General features: G+C 41.0%; 1 protein-coding gene across 2 annotated transcripts in view; it reads left to right on the top strand.

The window, feature by feature from the left end:
* Positions 1-22,612, top strand: part of C1H12orf42 (chromosome 1 C12orf42 homolog) — a 252,140-nt gene that overhangs the window by 90,341 nt on the left and 139,187 nt on the right. For both annotated transcript variants that reach the window (XM_073323517.2, XM_073323524.2), the window contains 2 exons: positions 7,269-7,673; positions 9,277-9,546. In XM_073323517.2, coding sequence (XP_073179618.1) covers positions 7,269-7,673; positions 9,277-9,546 — 675 coding nt within the window. The remainder of the gene's footprint in view (positions 1-7,268; positions 7,674-9,276; positions 9,547-22,612) is intronic.

The raw sequence follows: 22,612 nt of genomic DNA, 5'->3' as shown, positions 1-22,612 counted from the left end.
AAGGCTGAAGTGTGTTGGAACAAGGCTGGGGCAAGAACAGGGACAGAATTGGGGGGCAGACTGGAAGCCTGGGGAGTCTGTAACATCGTGAGGCACCAAGAGGGTTCCTAGCTGTGTGAAGCTGTTGCAGAGACGAACTTGTGGGTATGTCAGTGAGAATGGAATACTTGTGCCTGGGTGGGTCATCTGACCCTGGCCCTGCCCAAGAATAGTCTGCAGCCGCAGGCCTGAGGGATGAGTCACAGCAGGTTCTGCTTCACAGATGAGTCAGTGCACCTACTGAGGCTCTAAAGGCCACCCACTCCCCCCCGCCTAATGGGAGGAGCCACTGGACCCAGGCATCAAATGATCATGGGGGACAACAAATGAAAAAACAGGGGCAGGAGTGAGGGTCAGAGGGTCAAAAGCAGGGATCCAGAGTGGGACACTGAGCAGAGAACCCCGGTCAGTGCCACTGCTCCTCAAAGGCATCTAGGAAGCCAATGGATGTGGCCTAGAGGAACTCTGCCTGGAGACCTGACTTAAGGGACGATTGGAAATAGGCCCCACATGAGTCAGTGCAGCTGCTTGAGCGGCCCTGGTTTGGCTGTAGGTTTGCTTCACAAAAATGGGCTCAGAATGCGCCTATTATCTAGCCATAAATTCATGAAATATGTCCGTGTGAGGCTGAAATGAGCTTATATTTGTGTTTGTAACAAAATGTGCTAAAAGCAACCCCCTCAAATTCTGAATATTTTGTCTTTGGCTGTGGATTTTCGACGTCTTCTGTGCCCCAGATGTATATAATAGAAGTAAGTCCTGCACTGACTGCCTATATTGTAGGTAGCAGCACCATGAAGCAGCAGTGTGTATAGAGCTCCCAGCTCCCACACAACATGGTTGGGAAGGACAGGAATTGAGCAGAGGCTGGACTCCCTTTGACAGGTATGGGTTTGGTATGTCTCCATCAGCGCAGGGAGAAACTGGGAGGAAGGGTTGTGATTGGGAATAACAAGTTCCAAAGGCTGGAAGCTGAAGCTAGACGAATTCAGATTGGAAATAAGGAGGACATTTTCAACAGTGAGGATCATTGGCCATGGAAGCACCTTAACTAGGGATGTGGTAGATTCTTCATCACCCAAAGTCTTTAAATCAAGACTGAATATCTTTCTAAAAGGTGCACTCTAGTTTCACTAGAAGGTATGGACTTGATGCAGGGACCACTTAGTGAAATTTTGCAGCCTGTATTAAGCAGAATGTCAAAGTAGCTGATCAGGAGCCTCTCTGGCCTTAAAATCTGTGAATCTATGGCAGTTTCAGTTACAATATTTTCCCCACTGCTTCTAGGGTAGCACAACATACTGCACCATACCCAGAGCTTGGGGCAAAGCCAGACGTTAGCCCTTCACCTGTGAAACAAAATTATTTACAAAAACTGGTGGTTTTAATCTAAGCATGTAAAAATGATCTGGAAGCATCACAGTCCCTTTCTTCTCCATCTCTTGACTGCCAGAAAAAGTAACCACACCAACTAAAGCCAATTTTTAAAAAATAATTTGAATTTAAAACGACATGTTGCATGCAAAATTTCACTTTAAAAGTGACTTTGTGTTTCTACTGTATTATAAATTGAAAACCTGGATAAAGAAGGGTTTATAAATATTAAATAAATAATCCCATACAGGCTCTTAACTAGCTTGGGGCACCATAAAATTAAAGAGAAATCTGTATATTGAATAAATGAATCAAACCATTTAATTTGATAAATTAAATGAACACCAATATTATTGATAGCATCTTTTTGTACTATGTTAATTTTACTTAAAAGTTCAGTAAATTGCTTGAAAAGAATTTGTTCCTTCCATGCCTTCTAAGGGCTAAACTATGAACCTCTTTCACTGACAAACAGTTATTCATCTGAGTAATGCCACTGACATTTACAAGGCTCTATTCCAGGATCACATCTAAGATTTTACCACGATGTACTGTGTTCCAGTCATGTAAAATTTCTAACAGCTTTACAAGTGAGAAGCATATATATATATTTATTTATTCCTCATGAAACAGAGCACTTATTGTGACTACATGATCTTGGTTAATATTCAGCAAATACTAATCTACAGGGATTTTTATGGAAGTCCTTCCTGTTAAAGGGAACCATTTTCAGTCTAATTATTACAGATTATTACATTATTTTTTTAATTGGATAACATAATTAAAATAACCCCCCCACCAGAGAGAAGCAAGGAACCATATGCATTGTCTTAAGTTCACTCTCAGAATTGTTACTGCAGCTTCAAAGGATTGCAAAGTTGTTTTCATAAAGCAAATCATTCCAAATAGTTTGCTATGTTTGCATCAGCTGTCAGTTTGTAAATTTATTCTTACACTAGCGGGTTTTGACAGAATTTGTAAAATGCTTTCCCCCCTGTTTTTGAAATATGATAAATGTAACATACAGCTGACCTTTACACAAGGCCACATGTTAATATTCAGGACCATGCTTTTGTTTGTCTTGAACAATGCCTGTCATTAAGAAAGTGTGGATTGCCAATATGACCCTCTGTTAGAATGCTGGACCATTCCTGATTTGTCACCAGGAAGCATCATGTGCCTTTGATTGAAATGACATGGAAGATGTATGGTCAAAGTGCTGTACTCAGCACCACTGCTGTGATGTGAAGAAAACCACTTTGACCCAAATAGACCTGCACTCAAACAATGTCGCACCAACCAAAGACAACATATTGGGAAGAAAAATGCTTGTAAACTGCGTGTGCTGGAAGATGTATTAGTCAGACGGCCACAGGGCAATCTTTGAACTACTGAAATCTTTAGAAATATTTAGTTTTTGAACAATACTTACAAACCTAATTAATCAAGCGTAGATGATTATGTTCGCTCTATACACAGTGAATCATTTTAGTGTAAGAATAGGGCTGTCACATTTATTTTGCTGACCACTTCACAGGTGCTTGCATCCAAAAGCTTAGTTTGAACATACATTTTACACCAATTGTGATTCTAATTCCAAAAATACATTACAAACAGATCCATGACATATTGCTAACAATTAATATGCTTCCAAGTGTTTGTGTTTGTTTCCATTTTTATGTTTATATTTCTCTTGGGCTATGACACACCATTTTTAGAGCTTTGTTCTTGTTATTTTTAATTTGCAGAAGGAACATTTTTGACAGCTCCTCCAGATAAGTATTTTAAACCTGCTTTAGTATTAATGAGTAATGCTGCAAGCAAGCTGTACAGTTTCAATCTAAAATCTGTCAGATAAATACAGCCGCATCCTGGAAAGTGCTGAAAAATTCCAGTAAATTCCCACATTCCTTCAACTCCTGTTGAATTGAATTGGAGTTGAGGGCATTCAGTTCTTTGCAAGATTAGACTCTTAATATCCAGGTTGCCACTAGTTTCGAAAGTCTGGCACATCAACATACAGATAACTATTGTCTTAACAAATGCTCTAACAATTAAAAAAAGTGTAGGGTGCCAAAAGGCTGAAGACTTCTGGGCTGCTGATAGCAATTAATAACTTAATTAGACAAATATCTATTGCTTTTAGAAGGTGTTTTTCTATTAGTGACATAGGTCCTGTCTACACTGACAAGTTTCTGTGCAGTAAAACAGCTTTCTGTGCTGTAACTCCCAAGGTGCACACACTGCCAAGCCACTTAGTGTGCAGAAACTGCACAGTTGCAGTGCTGTAAAAAAACCACCATGACAATAGGCATATGGTTTTCTGCGCTGGGGGCTACAATGACGCTGTGCCAGTGTAGACACATTGGCGATTACAGTGCTGCAACTGGCCTCCAGGAGGTGTCCCCCAATGCTGGTCATCAGTTTGAACTCTGCTGCCCTGTCCTCAGGTGACCAACCGTGAGCCCCACCCCTTAAATTCCTTGGGAATTTTGAAAGTCCCCTTCCTGTTTGCTTGCTGACGCGTACAGTGGTCTCAGCGCATCTTTCCAGGTGACCAGGCCTGCTCCCCCACTTGGAGCAATGCCGAGCTGCTGGACCTCATCAGCTTTTGGGGAGAGGAGGCTGTCCAGTCCCAGCTGCACTCCAGCCGTAGGAATGATGATACCTACAGGCAGATTTCACGATGTATGACAGAAAGGAGCCATGACTCTGCAGTGCAGGGTCAAAGCGAATGAGCTGTGGAATGCCTAGCACAAGGTGTGGGAAGCAAACCACTGCTCCGGTACTGTGCCCACGAGCTGCTGGTTCTACAAAGAGCTGGACGCGATACTCAGCGGCAACCCCACCTCCACTGCGGAGGCCCCTGTGGATACTTCAGTGGCTCACGTGCCAGCTGAGAGTGGACTGAGCCAGGAGAAGGAAATATTGGATGAGGATGTGAAGCGGGAGGTGGACCCAGAGGCAGTGGATGACTCAGAGGTCAGAGATGCACACAGCCGGGAGCTCTTTTCTACTCCAGAGGAGGCTAGCCAGTCACAGCTGTCAGAGCTTGGTGAAGCTCCAACAGGACAGGAGACCCCTGGTAAGTGGCTTTGATTTTGGGAATCGCTTAAGCAAGTTGTTGGGGGCAGGAGGGTTGCAGAAAGCAGGCTTGTCTGTATGATGCATGTACTGCCACATGCCTGGTTGTCTGAGTGGCGGAACAGGGTGTTGACTGCCATTTCATGGGAATCTGCCTCAGAGATCTCCACAAAACTCTCATGGAGATACTGGGCAATCTGCTGCTGCAGGTTCTTTTGCAGAGTTGCTTTGTTTCTTGCCCCATTAAGGGTAACTTTCCCATGCCACTCTGCCATCACTTGGCAGGGACCATTGTTGCACACAGGTGAGCTGCATAAGGGCCAGGGAGAAAGCTGCAGTCTTGGAGAAGACCCTCCCTTAATTCGCTGCTCATGCTCAGCAGCAAGATATCTTCCATAATGAGCACAGCCTGTGGAAAATGTGGGTACAGTAATGATTATAAGGCTTCACAGCTATGACCTTGGGAGCCCCACCTCCCTCTTCATTATCATTGGCTGCACAGCTGTGCAGAATTAGAAAGTGGCCATGAAGTACTAAAGAGGACTTCCTGTGTGCTGTCATGATGCACTCTGCGGACGAAAAACAGAAATTGAAGGAGTGGCATGACAGCGAGAAGAGGGACTGAAAGGAGAATGCAGCGCGCCAGAACAAAGCCACGGAGCAGTTCTTAAAAGTTATGGACCGCCAAGTGGACACATTCCAGGTGCTACTAGCACTGCAAACTGAGCAGCTCTGAACCCCCCCTCCCCTACAGCTGCTGTCACAAAACGCTCCCATGTGCCCCCAAGATACCGCCAACACAGTCTTATCAGTCTCCTAGCTCCAGTCTGTACCCACTGCATTCCGCTCTGCCCCATCACAGTTCAGCCCTGCGGACTTCCAGTACCCACTGCACTGAACACCCATCCCTCTGCAGTTTATCCCTGCTGAAGTATAGCACCCCCTGCACTCTACTCCAAAGGAGAAGGTTGGATATAATACCTGGACATACACAAATCTTTAACCGTCCTGAGACCCCACCTCCTACTTGGACCCTCCCTTCCTCCATCCCCCTCAGTGCTGATGTGTTTTTTTGTTTGCCTCTCTTCTCCGGTTGTTGTTTTTTAATAAAAGTGTTGTGGTGGTTTGAAAGCGATCTTTATTCCATTAACTGAAAGCAAACAGAGCCCTGCAAAGCTACAGGCAATTTTCTTAAACCTTCATAGTGCATCATCTGCACCAATCAAAACCACCTCCTAGCATTACAAGCACTGCACTCCCGAGCATAGCAACAAATATTAGTGGCTTTCAGCTTCAGATTGCTGCCTCAAGGCATCCCTGATCCTTATGGCCCCGCACTGCGCACTGCTGAATTTGAACAGCCTCTAGGCGCCCACATTTCTGTCCCCGCCCATAAGTACCACCCCCACAGCTCTAGCCAATTGGAGCTGTGAGGACAGTGCTGGGGGCGAGGGCAGCGCATGGAGGTCTGCTGCCCCGCTACCCCAAGGGGCATGCAGAGACATGCCAGCAGCAGCCATCCACTTCCGGGAGCAGCATGGGGCCATGGCATGCATGCAGCCTGCCTGAGTGCCCCGCTGCACCACCAGAGTCATGGCGGGCTGGACAGAAATGTTAGATGGGCCGTATCCAGCCCGCGGGCCGTATTTTGTGCACCCCTGGTCTAAGTGTTGTCCTGAATAGGAATGGACATGCTTCAGCACATGTTTAACTTTAAGTGCATGTTTAAATGCTTTAGGCCCTGATTCAATAAGGTACTTAAGTACATGTGTAAATACATTGATGTATCGGGGTTATAAAATATATAACTTTTGAATGCATCAAGAATATATTTAATTTTTGCAGTTCTAAATATAAGCATTAATATTTATGACTTAGTGTTTTCTCCTAAGTATTGTAATTATGATACTGCCATATTAAAATTAGCTAGGTATTTAATCTATTAAAGATTTTGACTGTGGGTGGGAGGGGGGTCTTCCTCCAACTCAGTGTTGAGGCAGTGTGCAAAAACTTACATTTCCATTGGGTGGGTTGTACTTACACTCTGGATAAAAAGACTGCAGTTTCCTGAGCTGTCAATTCTCTGTCTCACTTAGGGCATGATCCAGTGCCTGTTAAAGTTGATGGAAAGACTCTAGTTAAATTCTTTGGGCTTTGGGTCAAGTCAATAACAACCAAATTCATGTGAAAAATAAAAAAAAAAAACAACCTGCAACCATGCAAAAACTCAAGACAGCTAGAAATCCAACTGCTTGATTTATGTATGCAGGTGCTCTTGGTGCACACCGCACAGAATTTGATGTATGCAACTTGATTGCATGCTGAAAATTGGCATCACAAATTTAGAGGCTGTTTTTGAAAATTTGATCCTCAGAACCAAAGCATGGCCAACTCCAGGAATTAAGAAATCATGAGTCAGGCCAGGCCCTCCCAAAATTATGAGCTTGGCTTAAAAATAATGAAAGTTTTCAAAATAATACATTTTGTGTTCTTTTTATTTGCCTTCTGGTGTTAGAGAGTTCAAGATTCATGTTTTGAGGCTTTTCTCCACAACTGCAAGCTAGAAACATACTTTTTATTTAAAATGAAATCTGAGATTCTCGGGCAGCAGCCTGATCCCAGTAGCTGTGTCTTTAAGAAAATCACCAAATAGCATGAGAGCTGGTAACACTCTCATGAAACAGTTAATTATCCATCTGGCTTAATTCTGCTGCAGCTTGGTAAATGTAATACTAAAGTGTGTATTTTAACTTATTTTTTCTCCATTTCAGTCTGTTTTAGAAGAGGACAGAAACAGGTTGTGCAAACAAATATACCCATTCACCATGAATATAAAGTTCCAAAATTACCTCCACCAAGTTTGGCTTCCAGTGAGGAAGATCTGGCTGAAGCAATTAACCACCCACCTACTCCATCAGTTAGAAACCAGGAGACCCCTTTAACACAGACTATTGGAACAGAAGAAAAGAAAAAAGAACCCAAAGAACCTGAGCTCTTATGGACTAACACAGAAATGGACAAAGATATAGAGTTAGATGAGTTAGACAAGCTTTGGGACAGTGTTTCTCCATTACTTTCTGAAACAGAACACACTCCCTCAGATTTTGGTAGGCCGACTTCAAGTATAAAGAGCAACCAGACACTGTTCAGCTTTGACAGAGAAACTGACTGGTCAGGTATGTACTATATATATAAATTCCTGTCTCTCTCATATTTTTCTACCAGTATTCATTTACTCCATTTTACTTTTAGCCTAATCTTCAGCAAGATAGGGACTAGTACTGTAGGTGGATAGATGATATATTAAGAAATGTTTGAATCAACTATCCTGTGTAACATGCTTCCAAAACCAGTTGAAGAGTCACCATATTTTCTGTTGCAAATTAAATAATTCAATATTCAACTTCTTTGATTTTCCACTCCCCCCTCTCCCCCTTCCAAGAGCCTTTGGAGTGCTAAACGCTCCTGTCTTTGAAACCTGATAAGGAATCAAATTCAATTCTTAAGGATACTCATGTTCTCTGCATGTTAGGACTAATGACAAGGAAGAGAAATCAAACTGCAAAAATAAAGGGCTTGATTCTACAACCCTGACTCCCAGTGAAGAATGCTTATTCACTAAAGTAACCCCACTGAGTCACTGATGAACATGTGCAATGTAAGGGGATGGTGTTTCAAACCTTGCTGAGGATGGATAAACCATTTTAGGGCTCACATGGTACAAAGACATTATCAGCACTCACTTTGGATGACTTGCAGAGATTATTTGTGTCTTTGTCACTCATGAGTAAGGCTGCGAGTTTGTCACGGAGGTCACAGAAGTCACGGATTCTGTGACTTTCCGGGTCTTCCGGGACTTTTGCAGCAGCCAGAGTGGCAGACCCGGAGGCTGCCTGAGCAGCTCGGGCAGCCTCTGGGCCAGCCACACCAGCTGCTGCTGGGGCAGACTTGTTCCGCTGCCCCTCCCCGCCAGCAGCAGCAGGAGTTTGGGTGTGGGAGGGGTTTCAGGGCTGAGGCCCGGGAGGGGGTGAGGGCTTTTGTGGTGCTTACCTCAGGGGGCTCCCAAAAAGTGGTGACATTTCTTTCCCTCAGTTCCTAGGTAGAGGCCACGCGCTGCCTCTGCCTGCAGGCACCACTCCCGCAGCCCCCATTGGCCACGGTTCCCGGCCAATGGGAGCTGTGGAGCTGGTGCTTGGGGCGGAGGCAGCGTGAAGACCACCCAAGAGCTGAGGGAGGGACACATATCACCGCTTCCAGGAAGCCACACCGAGCCTGGTTAGGGTAAGTTGCCTGCCAACCCCTCACCCCTCAGCACCAGCAGGGGTTCTGGGCTGCTCCCCCCAGAGCATTTGTGGTGCTCCTGGCTTCCCCCATGAGCACCCGTGGCACACCCTGGGCTGCCCCCCCCCCCAAGATTTAGTCAGGGGTATATAGTGCAAGTCATGGACAGGTCACGGGCGGTGAATTTTTGTTTACTGCCCGTGACCTGTCCATGACTTTTACTGAAAATACCCATGACTAAAACGTAGCCTGACTCATGAGTGATGTGTCCCTTGCTGATACAATTTATTCTATGTATATTTTATGTATATATAGTGAGAGTTATATAAACTACATGTGCACCGAGAAAATAGCAGTGTGTTTCTGTATATATTTGCACAGGTACTTAACAAAATATCTATTTTACAGATTTTTCTAGAAAACTTTCCAGTGCAACCAGCACACCTCTTTCTCAGATTCACTCTTTCTCTTTTTCCATGTCTGCAATGGCTTCCTCAGACACAGAACTTGAAGCAGCCAGTAGCAGTAGCCAAACCTCCAACCAACCCATTCTACATCCAGGCTCTCTGTTGGTGGCAAGTGGTTACTGCAGTGGCTTTCTGAGCCCCAGTCTGAACAGCTCCAGTTACCATGGCACTGCAAACATTCTCCAGGCTTCATCATATTCTGTGAAAAAATGCTCAGGGCAAGCACCTTCTTTCGTAGAAATTTGGCATGACCGTCTCCTGCACCACTGGCCTGTTCTTCCACCGATCTCCCCACAAAGAGGTTAATAAATGTTTATTTTTTTCCCCTGTTTCCATATGGTTTGTTCACAGGCTTTTGCTTGTATGTGTATGAATGCTCACTTGCATTGACTGCTGTGAGGGAATTGTTCCACGAATGCCGGCCATCTTCAAATCAATGCCTGCACATAACAACAGAAAGTGCCTCAGATGTAGTGGTTTCCACAGGACCATTGTTAGGCTTTTGTGAAGCATTTTTAAACCTAATAAATAATGTCAAAAGTCTCTATCCTAGCCAAAAATGTTCCTTTTGAAACAGCTCTAATAGTATTTTTTTGTTCTGTGATGTCTCCCAGTGTTGTGAAGAATTTGAGCTTCACAATGGGAATCTGGTGTATCGCGTGCCACTTTGCTACGTGGGTTTTTTGTTTTTTTTAATATAAAGCCTTTTTCTTTTGCCAAGGTGAACTCCCATCTTTTAACTTAAATGTTTCTTTTTTTAAATAATCATCTTCATTTTGAAGGTTACTGTTTTAAATGAAGCTAAATGCCACAAAATACAGTATGATCAAATGTTAATGATGCAGGAATGAAGTGAAGGAAAATGAAATATTGAATTCAATTAGATGCTATTTCAGTGAGTTTCCTCTGTGTGTTGTTGCGTAACTCATAATTAAATTAAGTCTAAAGCCTTTTGCTTTATGCACTGAGAAACAATGATCACTACGGTCAAAGATGATCGCATTGGTCCTTACCGGCCTTAAAATCCTTGAATCTAAATCCTGATGACAATTTATGGTGAAAGAAACTCTAATTAATTGGAGACTCACTACAGTTCATTATATGCTGTGTAGTATGTAATAGCAACAAACTCAGATTGTCCGTAAACAGCAGTTTAATTTGTAGGTAATGTCACCATTTCTAGGATACAGTAGCCCCTATTAAATCAACCTAGCACTATGGAGAACATTTACGAGATGTATTTGATTTCTGTGCATTGTACTTGCTTTTTTTGGATCTGTTGGGATCTTGATATGGAAAGTAGAAAGACTTACATGTGCGTGTCTAAGTCCAGTATGGTACTAAGGTTACTTCATATTGTAAGTAGTCCCTTACTTCTAGGCTATGATTTATTCATAGACTGTTTCTATCTGGCAATGGAGATTGCATTTTGACATGTTTTATGGCTACAGTAGTAATATATATTATATGATATATAGACAGGCTACCTTCTATGTTAGCAGGGAACAAGACGAGGCCCAAAATAAAATTTAAGTCACTGCAACTGTATTACAGCGTATCATTCTAGGCACTGGCACTGATACATTTAAGCCTCTAATATTCTGCACTATAGTTCAGCTGATCTTTGTTGGTGTTCATTTTCCTGTGTAGTCCACATTTACAAAATGTCACTGCACATCCATGCACCATTGTTAGGCCCTGAGCTTTGTCAATTGTTACAACAGGAGGTACATATTGTAAATGCTGGTTGCCATGGTTTCCTAAGGAAACAATGGCTTCCAGTAACTGTGAGTTGATATGACATGGTGTGCAAGATTGAACATCATATCCTTTTTGTTGGGAAGAAAAATGAGTGTCACATTAACTGCATATCTTTACAGCATATCTTTCAATCAGTTATTAAAGTCACAAATTTAAAGTACAGAAAAACACTTCAAAATTTACACTAGAACTCCAGGTTTGCCTCTGAATGTTCCAAATCAAGATGAGTAAAAGGATGATCTTTTCTAACTGCCACCTTCCAAATGTAACCTGCAGTCTCGAAGTCAAGCAGTGTTCTTTCTGGCTAATGCATTACCACCCGAAATTAAGGTTCTGCAATCAGAACTTAGTTAACTGTTTTGTTGATGTGTGAGCCAGAAAAAAGCCAGCACTGTCCAGCTATATGGAAAGAAGGACAGGAAACCCTTGATACGTTTTAATCAGGCTGCAGCTATATTATTAGATGTCTGGGACTATCCAGTAGATAAAAGTGTACAGTGCAGGTACTCCATGTTCATTCAATATCTATCTGAAGGGGAGGGGGGGTTCCGCCAGCCCCCACTTTTTCTGTCCAGGTCTCCCAGCCAATACATTGCTGGGACCTTATCATCCCCCCTTCGAACAAGGGTTAAGGTGGGCTATAAGAAATGGGGTTGACTCCCTGCCGTATTAGTCATAGGAGCCCTGAACCCTCCTGTTCTGCTGTTTTAAGTCCTTTACGAAGCCATTTATCCGGTCGCTATATATCCTTCCTATGGAGTACCTGCACTGGACATCCGCTCCACACTTACATCATGAGTTATGACATTGTCGCCTAAGTCCCTTCCCTACTCACCATAACAAAGCCCTTCCTGAACCCACTGTGGGGAAGGCGAAACCCACCCCACTCCACCTAGGCCAAACGGGTGATGAGGGAAAAATTCCTTCCCAGCCCCCTAAAAAGGAGCGGCTAGTGTGATGCTCACAGCAGGTCCTGACCAAACCTGGTACTTTGCCACATCAAGGGGCAGGAAGGTGGGTGCTGCTTCCCCTGCTCCGGGCAAAAGGGGTTCTCCCAGCCAGGCTTGCCCCTTTTAAACTCCTCAGCCCTTCCAGTCCCATGAATCAGCATCCCCATGCTGACCCATTCCCTTTTGCAGCAGCTTCTGAGCACCTCTCTCCCGTCCCACCCGTAACACTGTTCCTTCTCCCTCAACAAGCTGGACAACAGCCACCCCCCACCCCGGCTTAAAGACGCAGTGCAGGTATTAGCTCTGTAAAGCTGATGGAAGTAAGAAGTCTTAAAAACTTATTTTTATAATTAAACAAATGTGACTGGATTACACAGAGGGAGCATATCTGTTGAGTAATGTACATAAAATAGTCCTGCTTCTGACTTTTCTTTTCTTTTCTTTTCTTTTGGTATGCTACTAAAACCCTCAGGGGGGGAAAACATCTTATTTAAAATTATTCCTAACATTTGAAAATTCACAATGTGATTGTAAGTGACAGAAATTAGGAATCAGAGAACATGGAGAAATTCTATGTTTTCATGAAAATTTTAGACATTTCTCAAGATTTCTTCCACTTCACAAAATATTTTAGAATTTTATTTTATTAATAATAATAATAATAATAATTAATAATAATTCATTTAAATCCTTCTATACCTTCCAGTTTTCACAGAATATAAAAGAAAAAAACCAGATAAAGGCAGGACCATCATTGCTGAAAATGATGGGAGAGACAGGATCCCCTAACCCGCCATATGAATGCTGCCGTTGGTACACTTCTATAATTACAGTAGAAAAAATAATTTTCTAATGCATTACATTGGGGTGGCCAAACTTACTGACCCTCTGAGCCACATACGATAATCTTCAGAAGTTCGAGAACTGAGTGTGTCAGCCTGGGCTTCAGCCCTGCAGGGCACGTCAGCCAGAATTTGGGGTTTCAGCCCTGTGGGGTGTGCCAGCCAGGTCTCAGGACTTCAGCCCCACTCCTGCTAAAGCCCCGAGTTCCAGCAAGACCTCCCACAGGGCTGAAGGCCCAAGACTCCCCTCTCTGCAGGGCAGAAGCCCTTATACTCACCACACTGCTGCAGGGCAGAAGCCCTGAGTTTCCCCAACCCCAGTCGGTGTAGGTGGAGAATGCAGTGGGATATGCGGGGAGCTCCGTGAGCCACACTTAAACTGTAAAAGAGCTGCATGCGGCTTGCAAGCCACGGTTTGGCCACCTCTGCATTACATTAATGATGCCAAAATACATTAAAGCCAAACAAAACCAATATGTTTAATACATCCACCAACACATTTATGTGTTTTCTGAGTCAGATATGCCTATCAAAATGCACACTGTAATATCACAAAAATTAGTTTGCAAAATCATAATTAGTTCACGCCAAGCTAGGGTGTAAATCTGCCGTGCACGAATTGTCCATATGGACCCTGCTGATGCATATTAACAGTTAATGGACGTTGATCTACTCCTCTTTGAAATGGGACTAGTCAGCAGCTTAAAAAACACTGATTATTAACCACAGTATCCAGAGTTCAGTGCCATCACTTTTAAAATATGGGAGACTTATGGCTTCCATGGGATCTCCTGAAATTCTGCAGCCAGTTTGCAGCCGCCTTTTTAGATTACTTCCTAATAATGAGTTCCTACTGCTACCTTTAGGACTTGATTTTTAAAAACCATCATCTTTGGTTTGTGTGCTCAATTTGCACTGTAACTATGTGTGCAAATATTTATAGCCATAGATGATATCATGGTCCACTGACTTAAGTGCTGGATTATGATGCAGGAAACCTGGGTTCTCTTCCCAGTTCTGCTCCTCATCTGTCTTTGACAAGCCTCTGTGTGTCTGTTTCCCCTCCCACCCTTGTAAGTTCTTCGGGACAGAGACACTCTCTTATTATGCATTTATATAGTGCTGACACAATGGGGCCCTGATCTCAGTTGTGAACTCTAGATGCTACAGCAATACAAATATTAAATAATAATCTAACTACAATCTACATCTGATCCCACAGTTCAAGTAGTTAGAGGCCTTGTGCTAAACGTATCCCTGGCTATATAACCTTCAGGATTTTCCTTTCTCTTTCTAGTTGGGGAATCTTTGTCACTAAAGAACATTTAAGAACAGGTTAGACAAAAATCTGTCAGGGATTGTCAAGGTATACATAAACCTGTCTCAGCATGGCAGGAGATGGGGCTGGAATAGGTGACCAGCTGAGGTCTCTTTCAGTCTTACGTTTCTATGATTCTATTATCTTAAGTCTCTCTTGACTTGTTGTTCCATTGCTTGAACAAGAGCATCAGTAGCAGCCACGTGTTTTTCCAGCTCCATCGTGACTCAGTTACTTCAAGAGCTAGTTGAAAAAGGAGACTGTGTATATGTGGGCGGGGGGAAGAATGGATTATTTTTTCTCGAAAATCTTGACCTTTCATCAAAATTTGAGATTTTTACAAAATTTCATGTAAATTTCCATTTATAAAATTATCTTCAATTATTTCTTTTCAGGATATTAACCAAGGACAATGTGATCCACACTGAAGATAACACCAGTAGTCAAAGTCATTCTGATAAAGATGCTTGCTCTTCTTAGAAGTTCATATCAGTACCTTATGTTAGATTTATAAAACAGGCCTATTGTGTAGTCTTGGGTGCATATGCAGATTAAGTTGTATATCTGGATTTAAACTATCCTTGATTTTCCTTTGGCACCTTGTGTATACAGGGGAAATGACACACACTCTTGGGCATCCTAGTTAATTAGAATAGACAGCAACATCTGTTTTGGTCACAAATTAATAATAAAGTTATTTGGATTGGAAAGAACCACTAGTAGGTTTTGTAGTCCGGTCAGTTTGTCAAAGAAACTTGGAGCTGTACATTGTCTGCTCCTCTATAGCCAAAATAATAGACCACACCCCAATATTTTTATACTCAAATAAAAGTCCCATTGGATTTGATGATAATGACAAGACCATGCCTAATGACAAGACCATGCAGAGACCTGTAAGAGAATATGAAAAGTGCTCTGTCTCTCAGTAATTCAAAACATGTAGGCCAATTGCATGACCAGGAGAGAAAGAGAACATTTAGAGGACTGGGAAATCAGCTAATAATTCTTCTATCATATCTTCAACTGACGGGAAACAGTACAAATAGAATTGTGTGAAACTGTTCATTTTCATCATGAAGATTATAACAGCATATCAGATATTCTATAGTTAAGGTTGAACATCACTTTCTCTTTAAAGGGGGGTTATTCTAAGTGCTTTAAAATCACCTGCTGAGTTGGATATATATTTTTATATTAGGGTTGTTGATTAATCGCAGTTAACTCACTCGATTAACTCAAAAAAATTAATTGCGATTAAAAAATTAATTGTGTTTAATCACAGTTTTAATCACACTGTTAAACAATAGAATACCAATTGAAATTTATTAAATATTTTTGGATGTTTTTCCACATTTTCAAATATTGATCTCAATTACAAAGTGTACAGTGCTCACTTTATATTATTATTTTTTATTACAAATATTTGCACTGTAAAAATTATAAACAAAAGAAACAGTATTTTACAATTCACCTCATACAAGTACTGTAGTGCAATATCTTTATCATGAAAGTGCAACTTACAAATGTAGATTTTTTTTTTTGGTTACAAAACTGCACTCAAAAACAAAACAATGCAAAACTTTAGAGCCTCCAAGTCCACTCAGTCCTATTTCTTGTTCCGCCAATCGCTCAGACAAACAAAGTTTGTTTACATTTGCAGGAGATAATGCTGTCCACTTCTTATTTACAATGTCATCAGACAGTGAGAACAGGTGTTCACATGGGACTTTTGTGGCTGGCATTGCAAGGTATTTATGTGCCGGATATGCTAAACATTCATATGCCTCTTCATACTTTGGCCACCATTCCAGAAGACATGCTTCCATGCTGATGATGCTCATTAAAAAAATAATGCATTAATTAAATTTGTGACTGAACACCTTGGGGGAGAATGGTATGTCTCCAGCTCTATTTTACTGGCATTCTGCCATATATTTCATGTTATAGCAATCTCAGATGATGACCCAGCACATGTGGTTCATTTTAAGAACACTTTCGCTGCAGATTTGATAAAATGCAAAGAAGGTACCAATGTGAAATTTCTAAAGATAGCTACAGCATTCAACCCAAGATTTAAGAATCTGAAGTGCCTTCCAAAATCTGAGAGGGACGAGGTGTGGAGAATGCTCTCAGAAGTCTTAAAAGAGTAACACTTAGATGTGGAAACTACAGAACCCAAACCACCAAAAAAGAAAATCAACCTTCAGCTGGTGGCATCTGCCTCAGATGATGAAAATGAACATGCTTTGGTCTGCACTGCTTTGGATTGTTATCAAGCAGAATCCGTCATCAGCATGGATGCATGTCCTCTGGAATGGTGGTTGAAGCATGAAGGGACATATGAATCTTTAGCGCATCTGGCAGGTAAATATCTTGCGACGCCGGCTGCAACAGTGCTATATGAATGCCTGTTCTCCCTTTCAGGTGACATTGTGAACAAGAAGCGGGCAGCATTATCTCCTGCAAATGTAAACAAACTTTGTTTGTCTGAGCAATTGGCTGAACAAGAAGTAGGACTGAGTGGACTTGGAGGCTCCAAAGTTTTATATGGTTGTATTTTTGAATGCAGTTTTTTTGTACATAACTCTACATTTATAAGTTCAACTTTCATGATAAAGAGATTGCACTACAGTACTTAGGTGAATTGAAAAATACAATTTCTTTTGTTTTTTCAGTGCAAATATTTTTAATAAAAATAAATATAAAGGGAGCACTGTACACTTTGTATTCTGTGTTATAATTGAAATCAATATATTTGAACATGTAGAAAACATCCAAAAATATTTAAATAAATGGTATTCTATTATTGTTTAACAGTGTGATTAATTGTGTGATTAATCACAATTAATTTTTTTAATTGCTTAACAGCAAGGTATATACAAAATCTTGATCCAGGCTAGAATTTTTTCCATTTCAGCTGTGAACTAGGTAGCATTTTTCCATGGTCAAAATAATAAATATCCCCAAATTTTCCTTCAGGTGAAATTTTTTTTTTTTCAGGAAAATTTCATCATTTGTTTGTGAAGGATTTATTTTTGCCTACATTTAAATGATTTTATATGAATCAGAATTTTTTTTATTAAACCACTAATGGGCTTGAATTTGTAGAAACCGCTAACACAAAGTTGGCCATAAAAGATCATCTAAATATCAAGAAGGGTTTAGAAACTGAAGGCCTTGGTGATAGCTGTTTGCTCCTTCTCTGGACAATGTCCACTCATGGTATTTATTTATTCCTCTCTCCAAAGTGTCAAAGCCTCTAGGAGAAGCCAAGAGAAACTTATACGTTTCTATTCTATATAGATTCTTATACCTCCCTAATACAGTAGTATCTGAGTGCCTTGCAGTAGTGTATTAAGTAGCATCTAGTTTGTTCTCTAAGCTCCCTTGCCTGCTCTTGCTAGCCTCCTAAAGTATGTTGCCAGTAACATTTTCTCTGATCCTATGCTTCCTGCGAAGTTTCAGTACTTAGTATATGAGAGGAACTAGTGCCTGGAAGTATTTGTAATTGGCATATAAAGGCTCTGCATGATATCTAGTGCCTATTACAAGATATAGGAAGAGATTTTCCGCTACTGTGATGAGAAAGGGGGCAATTCCCTAGAAACCCTCAGTTACACTGTATAGATTTTTACAGAGGGATTAGAGAAAATAGCTAGGGCTCAAAAAAGTATCTACTTCAGCCATAGGGACTGGAGAAAAATAAGTTGTCCCATAAGGCCTCTTTCTCTTTATTACTAGATTTTTCAAGGTGAACTGTAGCCTCAGGCCAAAGATCAAGTAGGTATTGGCTCCTTAGAGTCTTAATGCTCAAGAAGATATGGCTTTTGCTCTTTGAATCTGTGCCATCCACTCAATTGTTTCAAGTTAAGGTGAATATATCCATGATCACCTCAACTACATCAATCAGCCTGAACTAGGGGAATCTCTTTCTTAATCAGACCAATTTGCCTGTCACTAATTGTAGAGAGAACACTTACACTAAAAAAAAAAAAAAGTTCTGCAAAAAGTTACATCCATGCATATTCTCTCTCTGCCTCTTCTTGCTCCCTCATAAAATGTGGTCAGTTTGTAAGTTAAAAGATTATTTTTCTGACTGTCATCAGAGCTAACTTGGACTGAGGTTTGCAAGTCAAGCTGTGTTCTCATTGCCTATTAGATTATCCTCTTTATAGAGATTCTGAAATTAGAATTTAGCTAGCCATTTTATTGATTCATGAAACAGGATGAAGCCTGCTTAATCTCCCAACTATATTGGTTCTGCCATGCTAATGGTAATAAGCAAACTTTGTTTGGTCAATAAGGTAGCAGTTATGACTGTGAGGTCACTCAGGAAATTGATTCATTATGGTGGGGGGGGACCCTGATAGAGCAACAGTACTAAAAAAACCTACTCTTAACAGAGCCATGTTTATGTAAACACTTTTAAAAAACAATTCTGTTGAGGTATTTATGAAGTGCACAATCACTATAGCTGGTTAAATGATTTATTGCAGATAAATTGTCAGATGAATTTAGCATTTCTTTTCATGAGTCATTCATGAACAGACTTGTGCTTTTTATGAATTTATTCATTACTGAAAAGTATTCTAATAGTTTGCGCAAACAAACCTCAGTCTGTATTGTCTATGAATTGTTCACTCTGACCCTTAGCTATTCATTATTCATGCTTGTGCACTTATTCATATGTGAATACAGGTATTCACTGGAGCATGGCTGTCCTTCCTAACATTTGTGCAGACTTATATATGAATAGTGAATGAAAGTGGGGCATCACCATGGTCAAAGTGAATAGCCACTAATACTTAAAATGAATTTTTGCAAACAATGAGCTGAATTTTCTGCTTGTCTTCAATGGAGTTATACCAATGGAAAAGTTGGCTCAAAAGTTTTGCAATATTCAAACAGCTCTAGCAATCACAGCAAGATCTAATTGCTAACCACACCTTAATGCATTTAAAAATTATTCAGAAATGTAGTGTTTGTACATGTCAGTATATTTTCAGTTTATGCCAGTTACAGTGCTGGTAGCTATGTCTATAGTTAAGGTTGCCTAACACTTTCCATTTTAAAACCCTCTTTTCAGTTGCTTATAATTTAGCCAAGTTTTAACGATTAAGGCTGAAATTTTCCTTCTGGGTGTCTGCCTCAGGCTGAATTTTTTGGAAAGTTTCAGCAAATATGTTCTGGCAGTTTCTGAGAACAGAAGGAGGGAACAAAATATGCTGTTTTGCCTATGTTAAAAATCCATACAGGTGTTGCACTGAGAAGTTCTAGTGTTTCTACTTTGGAGCATGGATATGAAATTTAGCAGAGGGTGCCACCCTGGTATCAAGAAAGTGCCCTTTGCTAGTCTCGTGAAAATATGCCCAACTTCTGACAAATTATAAACTATGAAAACCATACTTTCCACACATTCAGTAGAGATTTGTTAGACTTCATCATCTAAATTCTCCAGAGATTCCATCTGCACTGAGCATGCTCTATCCCTAGGCAGTGTCTATGTGCTGATGAGACTGTGCATGTGCTGTCCTGACATGGTGACTTAGCATGCTCCATCCCAGGAGCTCCAGGTATGAGCAAAACTTTCCTTACAGTAGTGCCTTTTGGCTGCCAAAGGCCACCGTGGCACCAGGCACCAAAACTAAAAACATGGAGACTGTGTGTCCTGTGGGCTAAGTGCCCCCACTGCTGATGCCCAGATTGCATGGAGGAGAAGGAAGTAGCCTGACTGGAATGCAGAGGGGTGAGGAGCTTGCGGCAAGGCAAGACTGAGACAAAAGATGAAAGAGGAAGGCTGGGACAGGGACAGGGTTGTCTAGGGAAGAAGACTAGGACAGGAAGAGGCTAGTGGGGATTGGAGAACTAAATAGAGAGAGAAGTGAAGAGATGTTTGTAAACACTAGAACACCCATCCCTAAGAAAATGGAAATGAACCTAGGATTCCCAAGGTTCAACATTCCTGTGCTGTCAGCACGTACCTTTGAAACCCACTGGTAAAATGTTTCTCATTTCCCTCTGGTGGCTGATCCACATAGAAGCTTACAATGTACTATTGCTATTGCCTATCCTGATAGCTCAAGTGGTAGAGGCCCACGCTATGGATCTGACAGTTCTAACCCTGTTGATAATGCAGGTGGGAGTCAATATGATTCCACATAATGAAATTTCTGGTTTTTTGTTTGCTTTTTAAACCAACATCTATGTAATTACAGACAAAAAACTAAATTGAAAGAATGTTAAGGTTACAAAATTGTGCATTTAAAATTTAGGAAATGCCAGAATTATAGTTGTCTGTACAACCTTAATTCAGCCCCCTTGTATGCATGTATTATTCTATAGTCTTTAATTATATGATCACATACTGTTTTTCCACAGGACCCCCTCTTAATTCAGTCCTTAGGGGAGGCTGTGTTCTGGGTATAAGTGAAGTCTGTGAAGTGAAGGAAGCTGTTGTCTGCAGAACCCCAGCCCCATTTATTGCAGAAGTAGGGAGAATGAGGCAGAGGATTGTACAAAGAGACAGGACAAGTCTCAGGGTTAAAGGAGTTGAATGCCGCCCTGGAGAAGTGGCTTCTATCCCTGCCTCTGCCAAAGAGTTCCTGTGTGATGCAGGGCATATCACAAAAGCCAGACTTTTTACAGGTGGTCATTAATGGTGGGTTCCTTATTTTTTGGGTGCCCTGCTTGAGACCCTGTTTGCAGACGTGTTGTGAGCACTCACAGCTGCAACTGAAATCTGTGGGAGGCATGCGCTGAATGTGCTACAAAATAATGTATAGTATGAAAAATTAAGCCCTAGGCATCTCAGATTGGGCATCCACAAATCTTTGAATATTTTTAGCTTAATCTTTCTGTGATTCAGTTCATCTGTAAAATGGAGATGAAAATGCCACTCTATCTCACAAGGGTGTTATGAAGATAAATTAATGAATGTTTGTGAAGTACTCAGATCCTATAGTGATGATTGCCATAAAAAGTCCCTGAAGAAATAAATAATACTGTATTCCAAGCAGTATTTGAAGAGTGTGCAATATACGAGGCATGTTCAGTGGAACTTTTCACTCAGTTTTTATACGTAGATATGCTAAGTGCCAGTGTAACGTTGGGAGATCATTCTTTTTAATTGTTTAATATAATCTGGTTCATGTTTGTGAAGAAAATAACTTGGCCAAATAAAACCGGATTGTCACCAAACCTAGGAAAACCTATAACCCTGCTAAATTTTACATTTCAAGTGTCTTCTACTGATCTGAACTGGTCAAAAAAAGTCACGAAATATTTCTTAACTAAAAAACGGTCTTGCAAATATTTGGCATTGATGCTACCATTTTTGATTAATCTTTCAGGAAAAGTTCACTCTGATTTAGAGCAAGCATAGCAAATTTCAGCCTAAAAATCAAAATATTGAGAGAGTTGTAAGGTTAACTTATCTATAGGTATCTATATTCTATATATTGTTATGCTTGCCATCTATAACTCTTGTTAGAGGTGCGTCCAAGTTGTAAATCTTGGTTCTGGGATCAGATTTGAATCTGAACTTCCCCTAATTTCAAGTGTTTGCAGATTCGTTGTTCTGTTAGGCCATTATACATGAGCTTCATGACTCTGATCACTCTATGATGGCTTAAACGGAATACAAGGGGTTAGATTCTCAGCTGTTGTAAATTATAGAATCATAGAATCATAGATGAGTAGGACTGGAAGGGACCACCCTCGGTCATCTAGTCCAATCCCCTGCATTCAAGGCAGGACTAAATATTAATTAGATAATTCCTGGTGGGTGTTTGTTTAACCTGCTGTTAAAAACCTGCAATAATGGAGATTCCACAACTTCCTTAGGCAATTTGTTCTAGTGCTTAACTACCCTTACAGTTCCTAATGTCCAACCTAAACCTCCCTTGCTGGAATTTAAGCCCATTGCTTCTTGTCCTATCCTCAGAGGTTAAGAAGAAAAATGTATCTCCCTCCTCCTTGTAAAAATCTTTTATATACATGAAAACTATTATCATGTCCCCCCTTCCCCTCAGTCTTCTTTTCTCCAGACTAAACAAGCCCAATTTTTTTCAATCTTCCCTCATAGGTCATGTTTTCTAGACTTTTAATAATTTTTGTTGCTTGCCTCTGGACTTTCTCCAATTTATTCACATCTGTCCTGAAATGTGGTGTCCAGAATTGGACACAATACTCCAGTTGAGGCCTTATCAGCATGGAGTAGAGTGGAAGAATTACTTCACTTCTCTTGCTTACAATACTGCTGCTGATGCATTCCAGAATGATGTTCACTTTTTTTGCAACAGTGTAACACTGTTGAGTCATATTTAGCTTGTGATCTACTATGACCCCAGATCCCTTTCCACAGTACTCCTTCCTAGGCAGTCATTTCCCATTTTGTGTATGTGTGCAATTGATTCTTCCTAAGTGGAGTACTTTGCATTTGTCTGTATTGAATTTCATCCTATTTACCTTCGATCATTTCTCCAGTTTGTCCAGATC

The sequence above is a fragment of the Lepidochelys kempii genome, chromosome 1 (assembly GCF_965140285.1).
Source record: "Lepidochelys kempii isolate rLepKem1 chromosome 1, rLepKem1.hap1, whole genome shotgun sequence".
In the NCBI taxonomy this organism is placed as follows: domain Eukaryota; kingdom Metazoa; phylum Chordata; order Testudines; family Cheloniidae; genus Lepidochelys; species Lepidochelys kempii.
This window is presented reverse-complemented; position numbering and strand designations above follow the sequence as displayed.